Source organism: Haliaeetus albicilla, chromosome Z (genome assembly GCF_947461875.1).
Source record: "Haliaeetus albicilla chromosome Z, bHalAlb1.1, whole genome shotgun sequence".
NCBI lineage: Eukaryota > Metazoa > Chordata > Aves > Accipitriformes > Accipitridae > Haliaeetus > Haliaeetus albicilla.
Window position 1 is genome coordinate 17,294,690 of NC_091516.1, and position 17,735 is coordinate 17,312,424.

Here is a 17,735-nt window from a genome sequence, read left to right on the forward strand (position 1 = left end):
GTACTAATCATTCTGGCATGCCACCTTCCCTCCTCCACACCTCTGAGCACTAATGATCAACAGCCAGTTACAAAAAAGAAAGATTAAGACTAGGTTGCTGGTGTCTGCTGACCTATGCAAATCTTCCTCAGTGGCTTCCATGAAGTTAATGGTGTACTTCACTGTCTGGGCCATCAGAATTCTCACATCAAAAGTATCCTATGGGGGTCAAAAAGAGAGAGTTGCAAGTGTTATCATTCTGTCTTGTCAGCATACAAACTTCTTTTCTGTTAAAAAAAACTGGAAAAAAAGACAAAAAATAAACTTATTTTAAATGTTTCATTTTTTTTATAGCATCCCTTAGAACACTGTTAGATTTTGCAGTATTATCAGGATTAAATATATTTGACAGATTACATATTTCTCAAAGACTGTTTTATTCATAGATTCATAAAATCATTTAGGTTGGAAAAGACCTTCAAGATCGAGTCCAACCATTAACCATGCCCTGAAGTACCCTGTCCACTCGCTTTTTGAATATCTCCAGGGATGGTGACTCAACTACTTCCCTGGGCAGCCCATTGCAATGTTTGACAACCCTCTCAGAAAAATAATTTTTCCTAATATCTAACCTAAATCTCCCTTGCCTCAACTTGAGGCCATTTCCTCTCATCCTATCTCCAGCCACTTGACAGAAGAGACCAACACCCACCTCACCACAACCCCCTTTCAGGTGGTTGTAGAGAGCAATAAGGTCTCCCCTCAGCCTCCTCTTCTCTAAACTAAACAGCCCCAGTTCCCTCAGCCGCTCCTCTTAAGACTATTCAACCTAGAAACAATAAAATTTGTCTAGAAATTGATCACTTGTTAAAAAAAAACAAAACAAAAAAACCAACCCAAAACGGTGGGTTGGTTTGGGTTTTTTTTGTTTTTTTTGTTTCTTTGTTTTTTAAACTACACGTGTTTTGGTGTCCTTTTCTGCACTGCACAGTTGGGGAAGCTGAACTAAGACAGTATGGAAATACTTGAAAATTAAATTACTAAGTATAGGAAGCAAATTTAATACAGATCTCCCTCTAGAAAAAAGTTAGAGGTAGTCAGTCATCAAATGAAAACTTTTCCCTTCATTTTTCTTTCTTTAATCACATGTACTAATCCTAATCTATCACTGTTCACAAGCTCTTTCGTAAGTAAAGCAAACTCTTCATGTAAAGGCTTCTATCATCCCCCCCTTCTGAGAACTAAAATCTATCTACAGAGTAAGGGGAAGCCAAGGAGATATGTGATTTTTAAAAAGAAAAAAAAAAAAACAATTTAATGTGGCTTTTATTGGGCAATGCATTTTTGATCTCCAAGACAGGAAGAATTTCAGCAGAGACAAAGCCAAACCTGTACTTCATACAGGATGCCAGTATGTGCCACAGTCCTACAGATTACTCCATTCTCTAACTGAAAGCCAAAGAACCAGCACTGAGAATGACCATGCTATAGTCCAAGATATGGCAGAAATTTATGAAGACAAGTGAGAGTTTTCTATTATCCATTTCAAGTACTAAAAGCAGTCGAGTGCAGAAGGTCACATGAGTAGTCTGATGGTCTTTCCAGACTTCTGGACAGGTTTTAGGGTCTCCATACAACAGCAGCTACACTGCTATTGCTACTTAAACTAGTTAGCCTAAAGCTAGCCAAGATTCGTTGCAGTCAAATTTCTGAGAGCAAACCTTTTCATTGCACCTACACCAAAGCATTATGCTGGGGTGGGGGGTGGGAATTGTTTAGCTTTTTCCCCAGAGAGGTGAGAAGGATTTCTCCCACATTCTTTCTAGCTAGGTACCACCTAGACTTTTACTAAAAAGAAAGGAGAACAGCAGGTGCTAGATCCAAGTTACCAATAAAATAAGCATATTTACATATTAAAAAAGGGTTGTTTCATAATATAGAAACCTGTTTGCTTGGCTGCTTTCTCTTTTAATTTGTGGATCAGAGATGGGAAGGGAAAAATCAGGGTCAAGTCACTTGTTTAAGAGGCTGGAAACACTGAGGGAAGCTAGTTGTATAGTAGGAAGACAGTTGTTCACATGCTGTGGCTTCCTAATGTGTGCATATCTCTAGACATCTGTTATTCATAGCAAAACCAGGAATATTACATAGAGTAGTTAACCTTTGACAGCAGCTCTGTTCTCACTTGGAGTTAGTTCCCAGCTGCCTACTTAACAGCCACAGAGCACTGTTAAACAAGGAGGCTACTGTACTTCTAAGATTTTGTGGAGGGGACAAGATAGGGAGAGGAGAAAACACAAAAAATAACCCCCAGACATACAAACCTACCACAATTGGTTGTTGCAAATACTCATCCACAGCTGCACTGCGCAGACTGGACAGATTGACCCCATAGAACCATTCTTGGTACCTAGAAACAGTAACACATAAAATGTTTAGGGAAAAATGTTTTTTCTGGGTTCCAACCAGTCCCAGGCACAATAACTGTAAATGGCAGGTGAAGTGGGGCTAAGCACCTCTTTCCCTTTCTCCCATCTGCCAAGGGGCCAAATTGCAATCCTCCTTAGCTTCCTTTACGTTCCCCACAGACATCCTATACAGCACTGAGGTGACATGATCCCCTCAAATGGACATATGGAGACATTTCACACTATGCTTCGGAAAGAATCCAATGCTTCTGAAAGAATGCACACAGCAAGCAGAGAATAGGGAGAAGGGCTGAGGCACTCTTAAGCTACTTTTGTAATCTTGAGCTATTCCAGAATTGGGGGTGGACCTTGTATAAATCAAAATGGTGATGAGGACACCTGTATTACAGGTCTGTTCCTTTTTATTGACATTAAAAAGGATAATAAAGGTTATCCTATACTAACAGAATGGCGGAAAAAACCCTGTATTTTTATCTTACCAATTTATGCAAATGTGCATTTACTGTATCTTCAAGACTGTTTCCAGTATGAAATTTGAAATTAAAATATACATGCTTGCAGTAATCTTCCTCCTGCATATAACCCTCTTATCAACTTATAGAAAAGTTTAATAGGTATCTTTACTTCCAGATAACATAAACAAAAGGGGATGGAAAGCGGAAACGGCAAGGAAGTTCAACTCCTTGTGATAGAAATACCATCTAAATACAAAACCATGGTCAAGACTTCCAAGTCCTCAGAAGCACTTAAAAAGGGAAACCTTAAATGTTTGCCCTCATTGTTACAACATTGTACAACTCCTAAGCTATTGTAACTTTTTTCAAAGTGGATGAGTTAGTCTAAACCAGTCTGGCAATATCCCTTTAATACTGATAAATTCCGCATTACTAGTTCTGTGCTAATTGCATAGAGGAAAGATGCCCAGATGACTGCATGCCTTAAAGATATCTGAGAAGATATCTTCAAGGAAAATCTCAAATAAGCACAACAGAGGAAACCAGCTGACACCAGTAACTGCAAGTGATCTTTTACCCTTTTCCATATGTTTGCTCTACTGTATAATTGAGTTGCTTATTTGTCACTGATGAGAAACAGACAAAATGCACACTATTTGTAAGCACTCGCTGCATATTTATGCTTTGTATCTTTCTATCTTTGCAAGGTTTTCACCAACAAAGAGAGCAGTCTGCTCTTCTATGGTAGACTATACATTATCACAATTTCAGGAACGATTACTGGTAAATACAAATTAATATGCAACTCAAGCACAACAGTAAGCCAATCTATAGGCCTGAAGAGAAACAAAACAAACTTACACAGTCTCATAATTATTACTACTCTACAGATCCAAGACAATAATTCTAAGTCTATGAGAAACATGTAGCCTTTCCTTTGTATAGTAGTAAACAGGCTATGCTAACTGCTGCATCTAATGTTAGAATACACAGCATGATTTTTGTGTAGGATTTTGAAGTTTTTTTTAAAGTCCTGGTACCTTTACCAGAGGAAAGTTCAAATTGTAAATATAGATACATTCAGTCTTTTGCTCAAGTACTATCATCCAACCAAATCCAAACCAATATACAATCTCTAAGACACAGGATATACATTTAGCTAAATAGGAAAGGATTTATTACACACAAAACACATCTTCTGTTCCAAGTAGCAAAGCTGGACAATGAATTAAAGTTGTTTCTTGAGGCCTGGAATTTGAAGCTTAGCAAATCACAGGCTGTCACTAACTAGTTCCTGATGGTTTCCTTCAAATGTCCAAAAAAGCCCTGAGAAGTGCTTTGTCTGAAATAAGACTTTTATAGCTCTGGATCTATCAGGATATCCAGACCTTTTAATATTAAGAACATGAATGTCCTAGAGTGGTGCAGAAGCAGAACTACTGCACTCTCACTGAGAACATTTTGATCCCACATTTGATTGAAGACATTAAAAGCACTAATTTGTTGGTCTTTAGAGCACTCAGTAACCTCAGGAGCATTTAATCCTCTTGCACAATCAATGTTCTGGGCATACATCCATGCAAAATGACAACTATGTGGACTGATAGGAGGACTGATACTACAGCCCTCTGCTCACAGGACATCAAGACAGCAATAAATTATACTGTAAGCACATGAACTATTTTGTCTAGGAATATGTCAGATAGAACCCGATACACAAGGATTATCATCAAGGGCAATTGTGTGACATTTCTGTGGTTAGTTTGGTTGAAACAGTCTCATAAAAAAAATTACAAGTAGGTAATAAAAAGATCTGTCAAAAATGGGAGACATTCTTTTGCAAAGATGGGTGGAGGAAAGACTGCAGTATGTTGCCATATGATACCAACCTGATTGCTATCATAACTGCAAAGTATTACTACAGTCTGTGATAATAATATCAATGACAAAAACATTCCTGGTGTAAAGAGAAATCAGTTACTAAAGCAGACTTGAAAAATCCGTTTTTCCCCTTTATGCAATTCTCTGAAAGCCTTGCAATGGTTGACAGATAATTCAGCTTATTAAATGTATGCCAGCTAAATACAAATGAAGTTCTCTTTTGTTTTTTATTTGGAATGCAGATGGTGTATTTCTGTTAACAAAATGTAAGAAACTAATCTAGCTGGACTATTCAGTCCCAACTGTACAATTCTTAAACAACAAAAGGTAGCAGAATTTTTCCCACCACCGATAACATTAAAATATATGTCAGTGTTCATGGAGATACCCATACATACACTTTATCTACCCCCCAGGTATTCCACAGACATCTTACATTTATTACAAATGAAGATGAAGCATCCCAAGCAGTCTGAAATTAAATGCTTTCTATTGGCAGTAACATCCAGTCCTGTACAGACCTGGGAAAAAAGAGCTATATTTCTGCTTCAGACTACTAAGTATGTATCTATTTTCTTTATTAAGTGATGAAGAATCTGCATCGTGGTACAACACTGTGCTTCACTATTGTAATTTGTAGTCTAATATGTATCATTGACATAGCATGTATATAAGCAAAAATAACAGGATCTTTGGGAAGAGGGACCAGAATGACAATGGAGATGCAAAAACTTATCAGAAGTTAGTTTTCCCTTCTTTTTCCAGTCTCTTAACGTAGAAAAATACTGTAGCAGTTTTTGTGATTGTAAACACATAATGCAAGCGTTTCATAACTAGCTCAACCTACACAGTGAGACAAAAGAGCACAAACTGGCTGTATAAAGTAACATTGCCAGCAAAGGATTCAGCATGTAAATTACTTGAATTTCTCTCACTCCTCTAATCACTATAGAAATAGTAAGATTTTTGTCATAGGTCTACTTCAGAGGCAGCCAGAAGAAACCTTGTAAGTGTGAGCAGTTATGGTGTAACTTGGGCATGGAAGAAAACTTTGTCTTTAATCTAGGATACCAACAAATAGGTTCGATGAAGACCACTTAAAGTTCATATTCCACATTGCAAGCTGAAAGCACAGTTGAAAGACTGCATTTATAATCTTACAGAAGATTTAAAAATAGTCAACTGCAGAGTTCCACAGTACCTTTTATCCAAAACCTTTAAATAATATTCTTTAAATGGCTAATTTATAAATTAACTGATCTGTATCACATGAGGGACTGGAGATGTTTGAAAATAAACCTGCCCTTTGCTGAAATGGAATCATCTCAATTTCTCCTCATTAAAATATCACTGAAAATGTTTCCTCCTATATAGAACACAGCAACAGCTCAACAATAGAGAGTAGCAGTAGGACATTCCAAGGCAAAATGAGTACAACTTCTAGTTAAAGCTGCATGAAAAATTTAGGTGGACAGAAAATAACTGCTAAACTGAAAATTGATCAGGAGATGGGAATTGATACTTATTCTCTGGGAAGAGGACCAAGGTATCTTTTCTGTGCTCATGCACCTGGGCATTCAGGCAATACAATGATCACCATCCGCAGCACACTATGCTGTGGTGTAGCAAAGGAAACAATAGCACGTGATTCACAGTCAACTCTTTTTCTACCAATGGAATCAATTTCTCTCAAAAATAGACCCAGTCAGCTCTAGCACTTCCTGAGAGATCCTTCAGACTTGCACAATAAACAGCATGACTGTAAGCCAGAGCAGAAGTGAACATAGAAAACATAAAAGCATTCTCTTCCAATGTTGACAGATAGTTTATGCTGAATCAAAGAACTGATTTATTTTTAACCTCTACTGAATCTTTGATAAAAATAAAATAACATAAGTAATCATTACCAAAAATTGGCTCTGGAGTAGTGTTCCATGTACAGCTGCTCATCAGAAAAAGGAGCCAAATGAATGTCACTGTAAGTTGGGAACATCATTCCTAGTAAACAAAAGACAATATAAAGTAGCAAGGCAAGTGTTCAGGAAGCGTTTGCACAATGCCCTTAAATACATGGCTTACTGTTAAGGTTGCCCTGTGTGGAGTAATAAGTTGGACTTGATGATCCTTGTGAGTCCCTTCCAGCTCAGGAAATTCTGCGATTCTATAGTCTCAAGACGTCTCTACAGGAACGTCTTCACTAGTGAGAAACCACTAGTTCAGAAGCAGCAATTGTCATACACTTCAGATATCTTAACATTTAGTTTCATTAACATATGGGTTACTGAACTGTGAATATGCTAAAGCAGTTAGTAAAAAACCCAACCCAGAACAACTTATAGAACAGACCACAATACTTCATGAAGTCCTAATAATTTTATGGTCCTGTGTCAAATATTTGAATTATTTAGCTTCCTTCAAATGAAGTGAAATGCTAGCTATTAAATACCTTCTCAACACTGTCCAGTGGAATTATAACACCTTCTTTGCTTACAGCTAACTTAATAAATATAACATCTGTGTGAAGGATTTACATTAAAGCTCAGACTTGATCTTGAATTAAACTGCTGGGTATGGTTTTGGTCAAATTTGGAGGAGCTGCTGTTAATGAATGAAGTAGTTCTATGCACTGCATTCTTAAGACTTTTATCCAGGAAACTCTTTGCACTTTGGAGTAAATACTGAAAATTTTACAGACACAAAAATGTATGTTACACCTTTTTATTTTAACAGATGCTCAAGTTGAGAAATGGAATTTTATTTGCATGAAATGGCAAATCAGTGACAGAGCAGGGAATGAAATCCTGATCTACTAGTTTGCAAGAATACATTTTTATCAGGATCTTGCACTCTAATGGCTTGGGAAACCAGGGGAATTACCTTCCATTATTTTCTGTGGACAGTACATCAGACTGCCTAGAAGCTTAAATGAAAGCCCTTGTATTCTATTGTGCATGTGTCAATGGAAGCAGGAAACAAAGCCTGGTCATTTTAAACTACCCTTGAGCATACTCCTTCATCCTTTTTTAATCTGGTATAAACCACAATGCATAGTTGAAGGGGAGGACAGGAAAAGGAGGGAAGAGAAAAAAAAAGGAAACAGCTTTCCTTTTGTAAGTACATCATGTAGGAAGAGTCCACAGGAATTTAAATAAAGAACACCCCACACTCACAAAATAGACATGCTTTTTAAAACTGGCTTCAGGGAAAATATTAACAAGTTTGCAGAGAATTTGTGACAGAAAGTTGCCAGACCTAACTGGTACTAAATATAAGCAACTTACTCAAAATGTCACAATTTCAGCTCACTTCTTAGACAATCATTAAGTTTTATAATCACCACAGAAGGTGATTCATACCCACTGTACAAGTGAGCAATCAGAAAGTTCGGCACCTATCTTTAAATGCATTCACTCATTTAAAACTGAAAATAAACTGCCTACTGATCAGTTTTCAGAAGCCCTCCTCTGAAACCAGGCTCTAAGAATCTAAACGGAAGACTCAAGATCAGTGGCTGACTTGAAAAATACTACCCAAATGCGCTTTTTAAGTTTGAAACAACTCAAAGTCATTAGCTCCCTGCACTGAAGCACAAATTCAGCCCATGCTTCAGAAATTTCCACGTTGCAGTAATTTTACTTGAGAAAGGTCTCTTTTAAGTAAGTCTTTTAAAAAGAGACTTTATAGTTCATTTTCAGCAGTTCATGCAGAAAGGTTTATCATTCAGCAGTTGGAGACTCAGATTTGCCTCTCAAAGAAGATTCCCATGAGGCCGTGGAACTTACAGATTCCCTTCAAAACTCCTCCAAAGAGGAGGGATAAAATACAGAGCACTGAACACTGTGAATCTCTCACATAATACTTGGATGTTGCCTTTTGAGTGACAAGTAAGGTATTTGGGAGAAGCCCAATGAAAGGATGTCAAAACAATTTGAACTTCACAGTTTTCCTACAAAAAAAAGCTCATCCTATTTGACTGTTCTACTCTCACCTACATTCTCCTGTCTGGCAGTTGAGGCTAGTGTGCCATCATTTATTGTAATATGTTGCAACAGAGATGCAATCATAGTGTATACAGCTGCAGGTTAAGATTAAAACAAGCAGAACTCAGCAGTGCACCAGCATCATACTCAAAAGCTACTTCCACTGTGAAACAGCAAGAAGTCACAGCATAGTGTAATAGCAGTGGTGGCTGCATCATTATATTAATTCCCCTGGACCCCCTAGATGGTGGTGGTAGAGCTACAACGAAGGTATAAAATCAGACAATCCTGGACTACCAATTCAAGCCTTTTTTTCATCTCTGAGAAGCTTTTTATCTTCCTTTCTCTATGCAGGGGGTAACTGCGGTGACAAACTCACCATTTGACTTCAACCATTTTTTGGAATGGAGGTAACTTTCCAACATCCTTTCATTGAACAGCATATAACCCATCGGTTCAGAAATTACCACATCAACATTCTCAGGCAGGGAGATCTCCTCAATTTTTCCAGCCAGAACGGTGATCTTGTCAGAAAGGTTGTTGCTTCTCACCAACAGCTGGAGGAAAAACAAAAGCACACAGAAGTGTTGACTCCTTCGATTAGCAGAATTTATATCAGAGATCTTTCATTAGCATTAAACCTCCTACAGTGTAAGCCAACTACCTCAGTCTGTTAATCAACATAAAATAGAAAGGTCACATATTTTTTCCTTGCTACACCAAAATTTCTAAAGACTGGGGCTCACTGGAGCAAAGTCAAAGAAATGCATTGTGTGGAATCAGCAAGAGACCATGCAAGTACTGTTGTCCTGGAAGAAATAACTGTAATCAATATCTACAAGGAAAAATATCTACCAGGAAAAGTATTGGGTATTTTAATTCAATACAAAAGATTACAAAGAAAGGGTCTTCCTAATTCTCCAAATTTTTAAAAATACTGTTGTTGAGTGAGTTACGTAGTCATGAAAGGATGAAGAAACTCAAGAGCTGAAAAGTATGCAGTGAGTATTTTTTAAGTGTAAATGGAGCACAGCACTATATTCACATAAACACATTCAAATGGGCCAGTACTTAGAGCCAGGATACTGGAGATTTATCCACTTCTGTGGGCATAGTGAACCTCATAGCAAAATGTTTAATGAACAGAAGAAATGGAGCTAAAATTTTTGTTCAATACAGCAAGTTATTAAGAAAAAGAACAACCTTTTCAAAGCCTCTATATATCTAGACATAGATGCGTATCCTATTTAGCTGTACTGTATTCAGACATACGGGGAAGTATCTGAACTTCTTATGTTTAAATAATGAGTAGAATCTGGGTTCTTCTGGCACAAACTTATAAAGAAGCAATTATTTCACACTAATCCAAGGTGTCTCCTAGGAGATTCTAGAAAATGAAGCATCCTTTGCAACAGCACAGTAGGAGATTTATATTGATGTCCTGAGATACCAGGAAAAACAAGTATACACAATCCAATAAGTAATAGAAAACTCTCCCTCACAGATATACTTGCACTGGTATAATGGTAGCATCAATAGAAGTGCATAATTACTTCTGCAAACCTTTTCCAAAACAGACTGGGCCTTAGGGAACACTGATGAAACTTATGACTCATTTTACTACAGAAAGAGACTAATGTTATTAGCTAATTCACTGAAATGTGAATATGCTAAAGCAGTTAGTAAACAACCCAACCCAGAACAACTTATAGAACAGACCACAATACTTCATGAAGTCCTAATAATTTTATGGTCCTGTATCAAATATTTGAATTATTTAGCTTCCTTCAAATGAAGTGAATTGCTAGCTATTAAATACCTTCTCAACACTGTCCAGTGGAATTATAGCACCTTCTTTGCTTATAGATAACCTAATAAATATAACATCTGTGTGAAGGATTTGCATTAAAGCTTGAATGAGTGATACAACTAATGATTTTCAGTCATAACCTACCAATATAAACTACATGCTAATATGACAATAAAACTACTAAGCAAAAAAAAAATCATTGTACACTAACATGCTATCAATTAGGTAAATAACATTGCTGCTTCTTTTACTGACAAGTGTTTGTACCCATTTCTAAGAACATGTTGACAGATTTTTTTTTAAAAGTTCTTTAGACCAGAGACTACGTGAGCAGACACATGATGTGATTTCATTTTGGAAATGAAATTACCATTTTGCTCACAGGTGAATTCTGATTCTAAAAATAATTAACTGACAAGTAACAGCTCAGCAGCAGCATGGATGTACAAAGGCAAGATGCTTAAATCATTTCAGACCCTCACAAACTGCAACTCACCGAGTTGGCTAGAGGGCAGCAGAACATTACAATATCTCTCTCACATGCAGCAGAGATGCTTATGTTATGAAAAATTTTATTTTTACTGGAAATACGAGCATGGAGACAAATAGAAAAGGTTTTCCATTGCTATTCCTTATTATTATTACACAACTTTAAAAAAAATCATCAATATTTATTTGCTTTCCTACACTTAGATACAGGAAAAAAAAACAAACAAAGAAAATTCAAAGAAATACTGTTGGTACTTATCCTCTCCTTTAGAGTGTAGCTATGAATTGGGAAGCTAGAGTTCCCTGTGCTTTTGGCCTTCTGAAGCTTAAAACAGATAAAAAATAAAAATGGCATTTTAAAAAGGAACTTAGCTGATGTCAGGTTTTGGCCACAGAGTCTCAGGGAACAGAAACCTCTGTTTATTCACACAAGATTCTTCTCAAAGTCCCACCAATATGCTCTAACAGTGGTTGGAAGAATCAAGGCAATTCTGCATCTGCCAAAATCTCAGTCTGTGTACCAGGGTTGTCAGGAAGCCAATGAATGCCAGTTTAAGCAAGTATTGCTACATGTATATCTGAGACAGACTAGATTAAGACATTGATTTATTTCAGGGAGAAGATCACTTGTCTTATGGCAGCTATTTTTTTGGCAATTTTTACTACGGTTTAATTAATTGACAGTTCTTATCTAGCTGGATTGGTGGCAATGAAAAGCAAGTTTGGAAAGTTTTAAAAATTTAAGTTTTTTAAAATTATTTTTTAAACACAAAGATTATTTTTCTGAAACTGAAACATACTGTGCATTGACGAACTGTGACTAGTGGCTCATTATCACAGGAACCGAAGTAAAAATCAATTAACTGATATTAAACTTTGGAGAGCTACAGTCTCCCACAAATTCCATGCATCTCTTTTGTACAAGAAGAAGATTCTACAGAAGTAACAGAAATAGTTTACAACATATACAGAACAAAAGTGTATTATATCAAATGCATGTAAAATACTGTTAACTTCTACTCCCAGGCAATATTAGTTCACAAGTGAGTTTTAAAAATAAATAAATAAATCACTTTGAGAACGCTATAAGCTAACAGCTATAAACTAACTCTTTGTCCCAACTACCTCCATCTTGTTTGAACTGACCCTATTTTTGACAGGATTATTAAGTTAATTCACTCTCTGCAACACCTTCATGAATTGTGTGTTTTATACATAGAAAGTTATTTATGCCATCATCAATATGCCTTTGCTGCTCCGGAAGAAATATTGGCCATGTCATTTAAAAAAAATGCCTTACAGAACCTATTTCTTCATCTCTTACACTGAAATCCCCAACCCGTATCTTCATCTTGGCAGCTTACTGTTTTTACTAATCTAAGTTGAAGCTTCTTTTTTTAAATATTAGCGATTTTTGTGCCTTTAAAAAAATAAAAAAATCTTACTGGCAAATGAAGAACAAGCAGCTAAGGGTGATGAGAGTAGAGCTTTTTGACTCAATGCCTTTGGGAATCAATAGCAAATCTGTGGCAAAAGGAGAGGAGGTATATCTGAGTGGGTATGTTGACAATGTTGCACACAGTATTTCATAAATTCTTGTAATCACCAAGTTATGGTCAGCACAGCATGTCTATAGGACTGAAGTAGTTTCAATATTTCATAGCTTTGGAGGAAAAAAAAAAAATCCAGGGGAAAAAAAAATTCCAGCCAGTATCTTATTTTGTCAGTGACTGAAAGGAATGTGTTGTTTTCAACAGCTGCGCTCTCTCGTGATTCTCCTGGATTTCAGAAGACTTTGAAAGCAGGGCAAGATTACAGTGATGGAGGATTAAATTGATACCCTAAACTAAAATACAAACAGTTAAATTTGTACCTGGTCTATGAGCTCACTTCAAATGAGTTGCATCAGTCTGCCACCAAATGTGGCCATGTTGTTGTTCTGGCTATTTTTTTGTTTACCTTTTTTCATGCAGCATTCATTAAAATTAAATGCTCAAAAGTCTTTGGTAAAATAGCAAGGGTTTGTTTGACAAAAAAACCAGATCAAAACTGATGTCTCTAATACATACAGGTAAGGAGAAACTTCTTAACATATATCTCTCCTCATGAAAGGTCCAGTTTTATATCCAGACACAGCAGATCTCTCACCCCATGAAACAGAGACACAAAACCAGGCCCAACTGTTCTGTAAGCCTGATAATCGATGTCATGGATCATATAAAGCTATGAGCAATTCAAGCCTTTTCCATATGACTTCCCCCAGAAATATCATGAAACACTATTTACATTTTGACACCAGTATCCATCTCTAATGAAAATCAAGAGTCTGTTTTCTCTGGAAACCAAATGAAACTCTACAAAATTCCTCATGGAATAAAAAAACCCTCTGAAAACAAAAATTTTACTCTCCAAGTACTTCCAAAGTTGGCAAACAGATCAAAGTATTTCACGTAGATTTAAAAGACAATCTGTGCAAGCAGTGCTATATGAACCCTGCCAAAACAGTAAACAGCATGACAGCATCCTTAATACTGAAATACAAATAGTCCAATGGCTTTCTATCTAATTGTGCAACTATATACTTTTTAGAGATGCTTGAGAACTACGTGTTTGAAAGTTCTGCTGTAATTAAACTTATTAACATACTAAATGCTAGGGGTTACAGAGAAAACAGAATAATTTCTTCCCAGTAAACAGAAGTCTTGGAGGACTCAGGTAGGGGAAAACATACATACTTGTTAACAACATGCCTTTGTGCAACACTTCAAAAAACCCAAACAGAAATACAAAGTTAATCTGACATACACATTCTCTGATTTTTCAAAAGTAAACATCAAGACTCACAGATAGCCCTTCCAAGCCGCTGAGCAAAAATGTGACTGAGCATTTAATTGGCTGTAATCATCAATTGTCATAGAGAAGAGTACAGTTATACAGCTCCAAAAGACAGTCAAATCAGTAGAGTCAGTCTATCAGGAAGCTTTATACAGGTCCACCTGCTCAGATTTTAAACCTCAGCAGCAGCTGCATTTATCCAAGATTGTAAGTAACTTTTCCTCATTCTTCTGCTCTGGTGTGGGGTCCCTCCCATGGGACACAGTCGTTCATGAACTGCTCCAGTGTGGGTCCTTTCTGTGGGCTACAGTCCTTCAGTCAGAGACTGCTCCAGCGTGGGCTTTCCCATGGAGTCACAGCCATCTTGGGGGGCATCCCCCTGCTCCAGCGTGGGGTCCTCCCTGGGCTGCAGATGGGCATCTGCTCCCCTCAATGGGCTGGGGGGGGGACAGCCTGCCATCTCACCACAGGCTGCAGGGGCATCCCCTCCTCCCTTGCTCCTCCTCTCCCTCCTTCTTCACTGATCTCAGTATCTGCAGAGGGCTTCCTCTCACATTCCAATCCCCCTCCACACTGCAGGTTCCCCTTCTTAAATCTGTTATCCCAGAGACCACCGCTGCCACCGCTGCTGATGGGCTCAGCCTTGGCCAGAGGCAGGTCCAACTTGGAGCTGGGAAATTTCTTGTAGCTTCTTACAGAAGCCACCCCTACAGCCCCCTCCCCTGCTACCAAAACCCCACCACACAAACCCAAAACACTGACCTTGCCTAACAGGAGCTCTCAGGCATAATTACACTTATATCAGAACTTAAAATATATGGCAACATACTGCAAATGTTTTATTTTCATTTTTTTCATAGAAGCAAGGTATCGTTTGGGTTGGAAGGGACCTGTAAAGGTCATCTGGTCCAACCCCACCATGCAATGATCAAGGACATCTTCAACTAGATCAGGTTGCTCAGAGCCCCATCCAACCTGACCTTGAATGTTTCCAAGGATGGGGCATCTACAACTTCCCTGGACAACCTGTTCCAGTGTTTAACTACCCTCATTGTAAAAAATTCTTCCTTATATCTAGTCTGAATCTACCCTCCTTTAGTTTTTAGTGTGCATTATCACCATACCATATAAACCCCACCACACACAACATCTGACATACCAGATGAGACAGCAGACAATTTACCACAGAATTAAATACAGTTAAAGTATTTTAATCTAAATAACAGAAAACACAAACAGGTGCAGGTTATTTGTTTATTGTGCAGAAGATAGTAAGGTGCACATAAGTATCATCTAAACACTACATAGCAAGTAACTGCAAACATTATGGTGCTTGAGACAGAATCTTTGCAAGACTGCCCCCAGTGCACATCAAATGCTTTTCTAAATTCCTATATGTGTCTTGCAGGCAAACTGAGTCTACCCACACATGAGCACCCTCCTAGGAGTCGTAACACAGTCCACTCAAGGTTAATTGTCTTTCATTAATTCCCTCATGTTTGGCTATTGCAACAGATTAAATAGCAGTCTTACATTTAACAACTCACTATTCATGTCTCATATCATGACAGACAGACAAGCATTTTACCAGAAGTAATTATTTTTACTTTTAATAATCCCATCAGTAGCTGACCTCCACAATACAATCACATTTTCCTCATGCATAGTAGCTCTTTCTTTCTGTTTATCCAAGTGCTCTACTTACATGTTTTTCCCAGTCTGTTAACATTAATGTTTCCCCTTGGTCCTACATAAGCTGCTTAGAATCACATCTCCTGTTTAGACAAAACTACCAGCACCAATCACTTTCAGCCTTATTTCTTCTGCTCCCCACCATTTTTTTTGGCAAAGGATTTACTGCAATAGTGAAATTAGCAGATTGAGATCGCACATCTCATGCACACACCACTGAAGAGCACTGGCTATCATTCACTCTACACAATTTCCTCCCTGTTACAAACTGGTTTGTTAGGTAAGATCTATTTCAAATTTCTTTCTTTACCATGGACTGCACATGGCAGGAGCCAGCAGCCAGCAGCTGTGTATCCAAAACATGCAGTCACAAAACAGAAGAAAAACTGGTGCAGAGTCACCATAAAGGTTCACAGGGTTTCTCTCTCCTCTGCTGAAGTTTTTGAAACAGGAAAAAAAGATGGCAGGTAAGCCTTGGATACACAAATGCCAGGCAGAAACCATTGTCTGTGTTAGTAAAAAACGAATATCCAATAGGTAGACCAGTCTGACATAAAAGTAAACAAAAGGTGACAATAATATTCAGAATTCCTTTAAATGCTATTCTTTTCAGTGCAGGGAAACAGCAAAGTACTGGAGGGGGGAATAAATATTACAGTCCTTAGACTGTAATAATGAGTTGCATTTTAAAATTATATAAATTACAAATTAATCTTCTATTGTCATTTTTAGTTTAAATGCAAATAGAACTTGCCTAATGTAAACCTGTACGAGCTTCACTGGAATTCTGTCAAACATATAGACAACCAGACAACCATAACAAAGAGGCTCAGGTCTGTCTAGCTTTTCTGAACAGCTTAATGAGGCCATGGAACAAAACAGACGTGCAAGCATATTGCAAACCAATGAAAAAGCCACCCAACTACTACACAGAACACAGTGACACAGACATGAGAGATTCTCCAGTGAAAATCTAAAATAAATGAGTGACTAAGCAACAGCCAGTATGTTTCCTAATAAAGCAGTTGCTATGAATTTTCCCTCTAGCACATTTTTCAGATATTCTACCATTGCACATCTGTAGACAGTGCAGAATTTTCAACACTGTCAAAGAGACATTTGATTTCTGGTAACTGCATTGTAGTGCTAAATTTTTAATACCATTCTTTAAAAATAAACCTCCAACCATAGAGAGAAATTTACTGTAAACCCAACAAATCTCTCAGTAGAAAGTATTACAGCATTAGTTTGCATTGTTCAAATATAATTTCCCTTCAGTCAGTAGTTCATTGTATTGGTTTTAAGTGTTTTGTATTAAAATAGAAAAAAAAATTTAAAAAGGAACAAGCCTTGTTAATCTCACATTCAACATAATTACACATATCTGAAACAGATGAAAAATACAATAAATCCATACAGAAATGAGAGAAGAAATGGATGGAAAGTAATCCTCTTCTCATAATCCAAATACTTGACAAACCATACTAATGAAATCCCACTGTGGAATATTAAGAGATGACAAATAGTATACCTAAGGCTAAGCATCTTTATGCTGAATAAACTTAAATTCTTTAAACATTATTTGTTAACAGATCAGCTGATCTGCAATACCTTTCATGAGTGAACAAGTTTTCACAATAAATTATGACTATCGAAGTCCATTGTATTTCTTATGAAAACTGACTCCTGTTTGGGGAAGTAGAAGGAGGAGAAAACGACCAAAACCCTATGAATTATCAAACTGAGACTCTGACATTTTAGCCAGTATAACCCAGTATTTACAGCTGCTTAAGGTTCTTTAATTCTCTTTATTAATAAAAGGTCCTTTACTCCTCTTTATCAATCATAGTTTTAAGCAGTTTAGCATTCCATCCACCCCAGGAGAAAAGCAATTTAATTTCTAAAACCAATGGATTAATGCTATTTCTCTATCAATAAGTTGCCAGCTATATAACTCACATTTATATTGCATCAAAAAATACACAATATTTGATACACAACAGATGCAGCATGTGCCATTTCACAACTAGTCATTTTGCTTACTTCTGGCTGGAGTGAAGTTCAAACCTGTGACCCAAAAGGCGTACATTATACTCACTACTACACATTATACTACTACTAGGAGAAGCAAGTTCTCTTTTGTTCTTTTTATTATGCTTTCATAAATAAAACTTCTGTCTATCAG

General features: G+C 37.2%; 1 protein-coding gene across 7 annotated transcripts in view; it reads right to left on the reverse strand.

The window, feature by feature from the left end:
• Positions 1 to 17,735, reverse strand: part of LOC104310426 (histone-arginine methyltransferase CARM1) — a 79,899-nt gene that overhangs the window by 9,943 nt on the left and 52,221 nt on the right. For all 7 annotated transcript variants that reach the window (XM_069776071.1, XM_069776069.1, XM_069776070.1 and 4 more), the window contains exons 6-9: positions 9,104 to 9,281; positions 6,652 to 6,742; positions 2,308 to 2,389; positions 113 to 198 (exon numbers count right to left, since the gene is read on the reverse strand). In XM_069776071.1, coding sequence (XP_069632172.1) covers positions 113 to 198; positions 2,308 to 2,389; positions 6,652 to 6,742; positions 9,104 to 9,281 — 437 coding nt within the window. The remainder of the gene's footprint in view (positions 1 to 112; positions 199 to 2,307; positions 2,390 to 6,651; positions 6,743 to 9,103; positions 9,282 to 17,735) is intronic.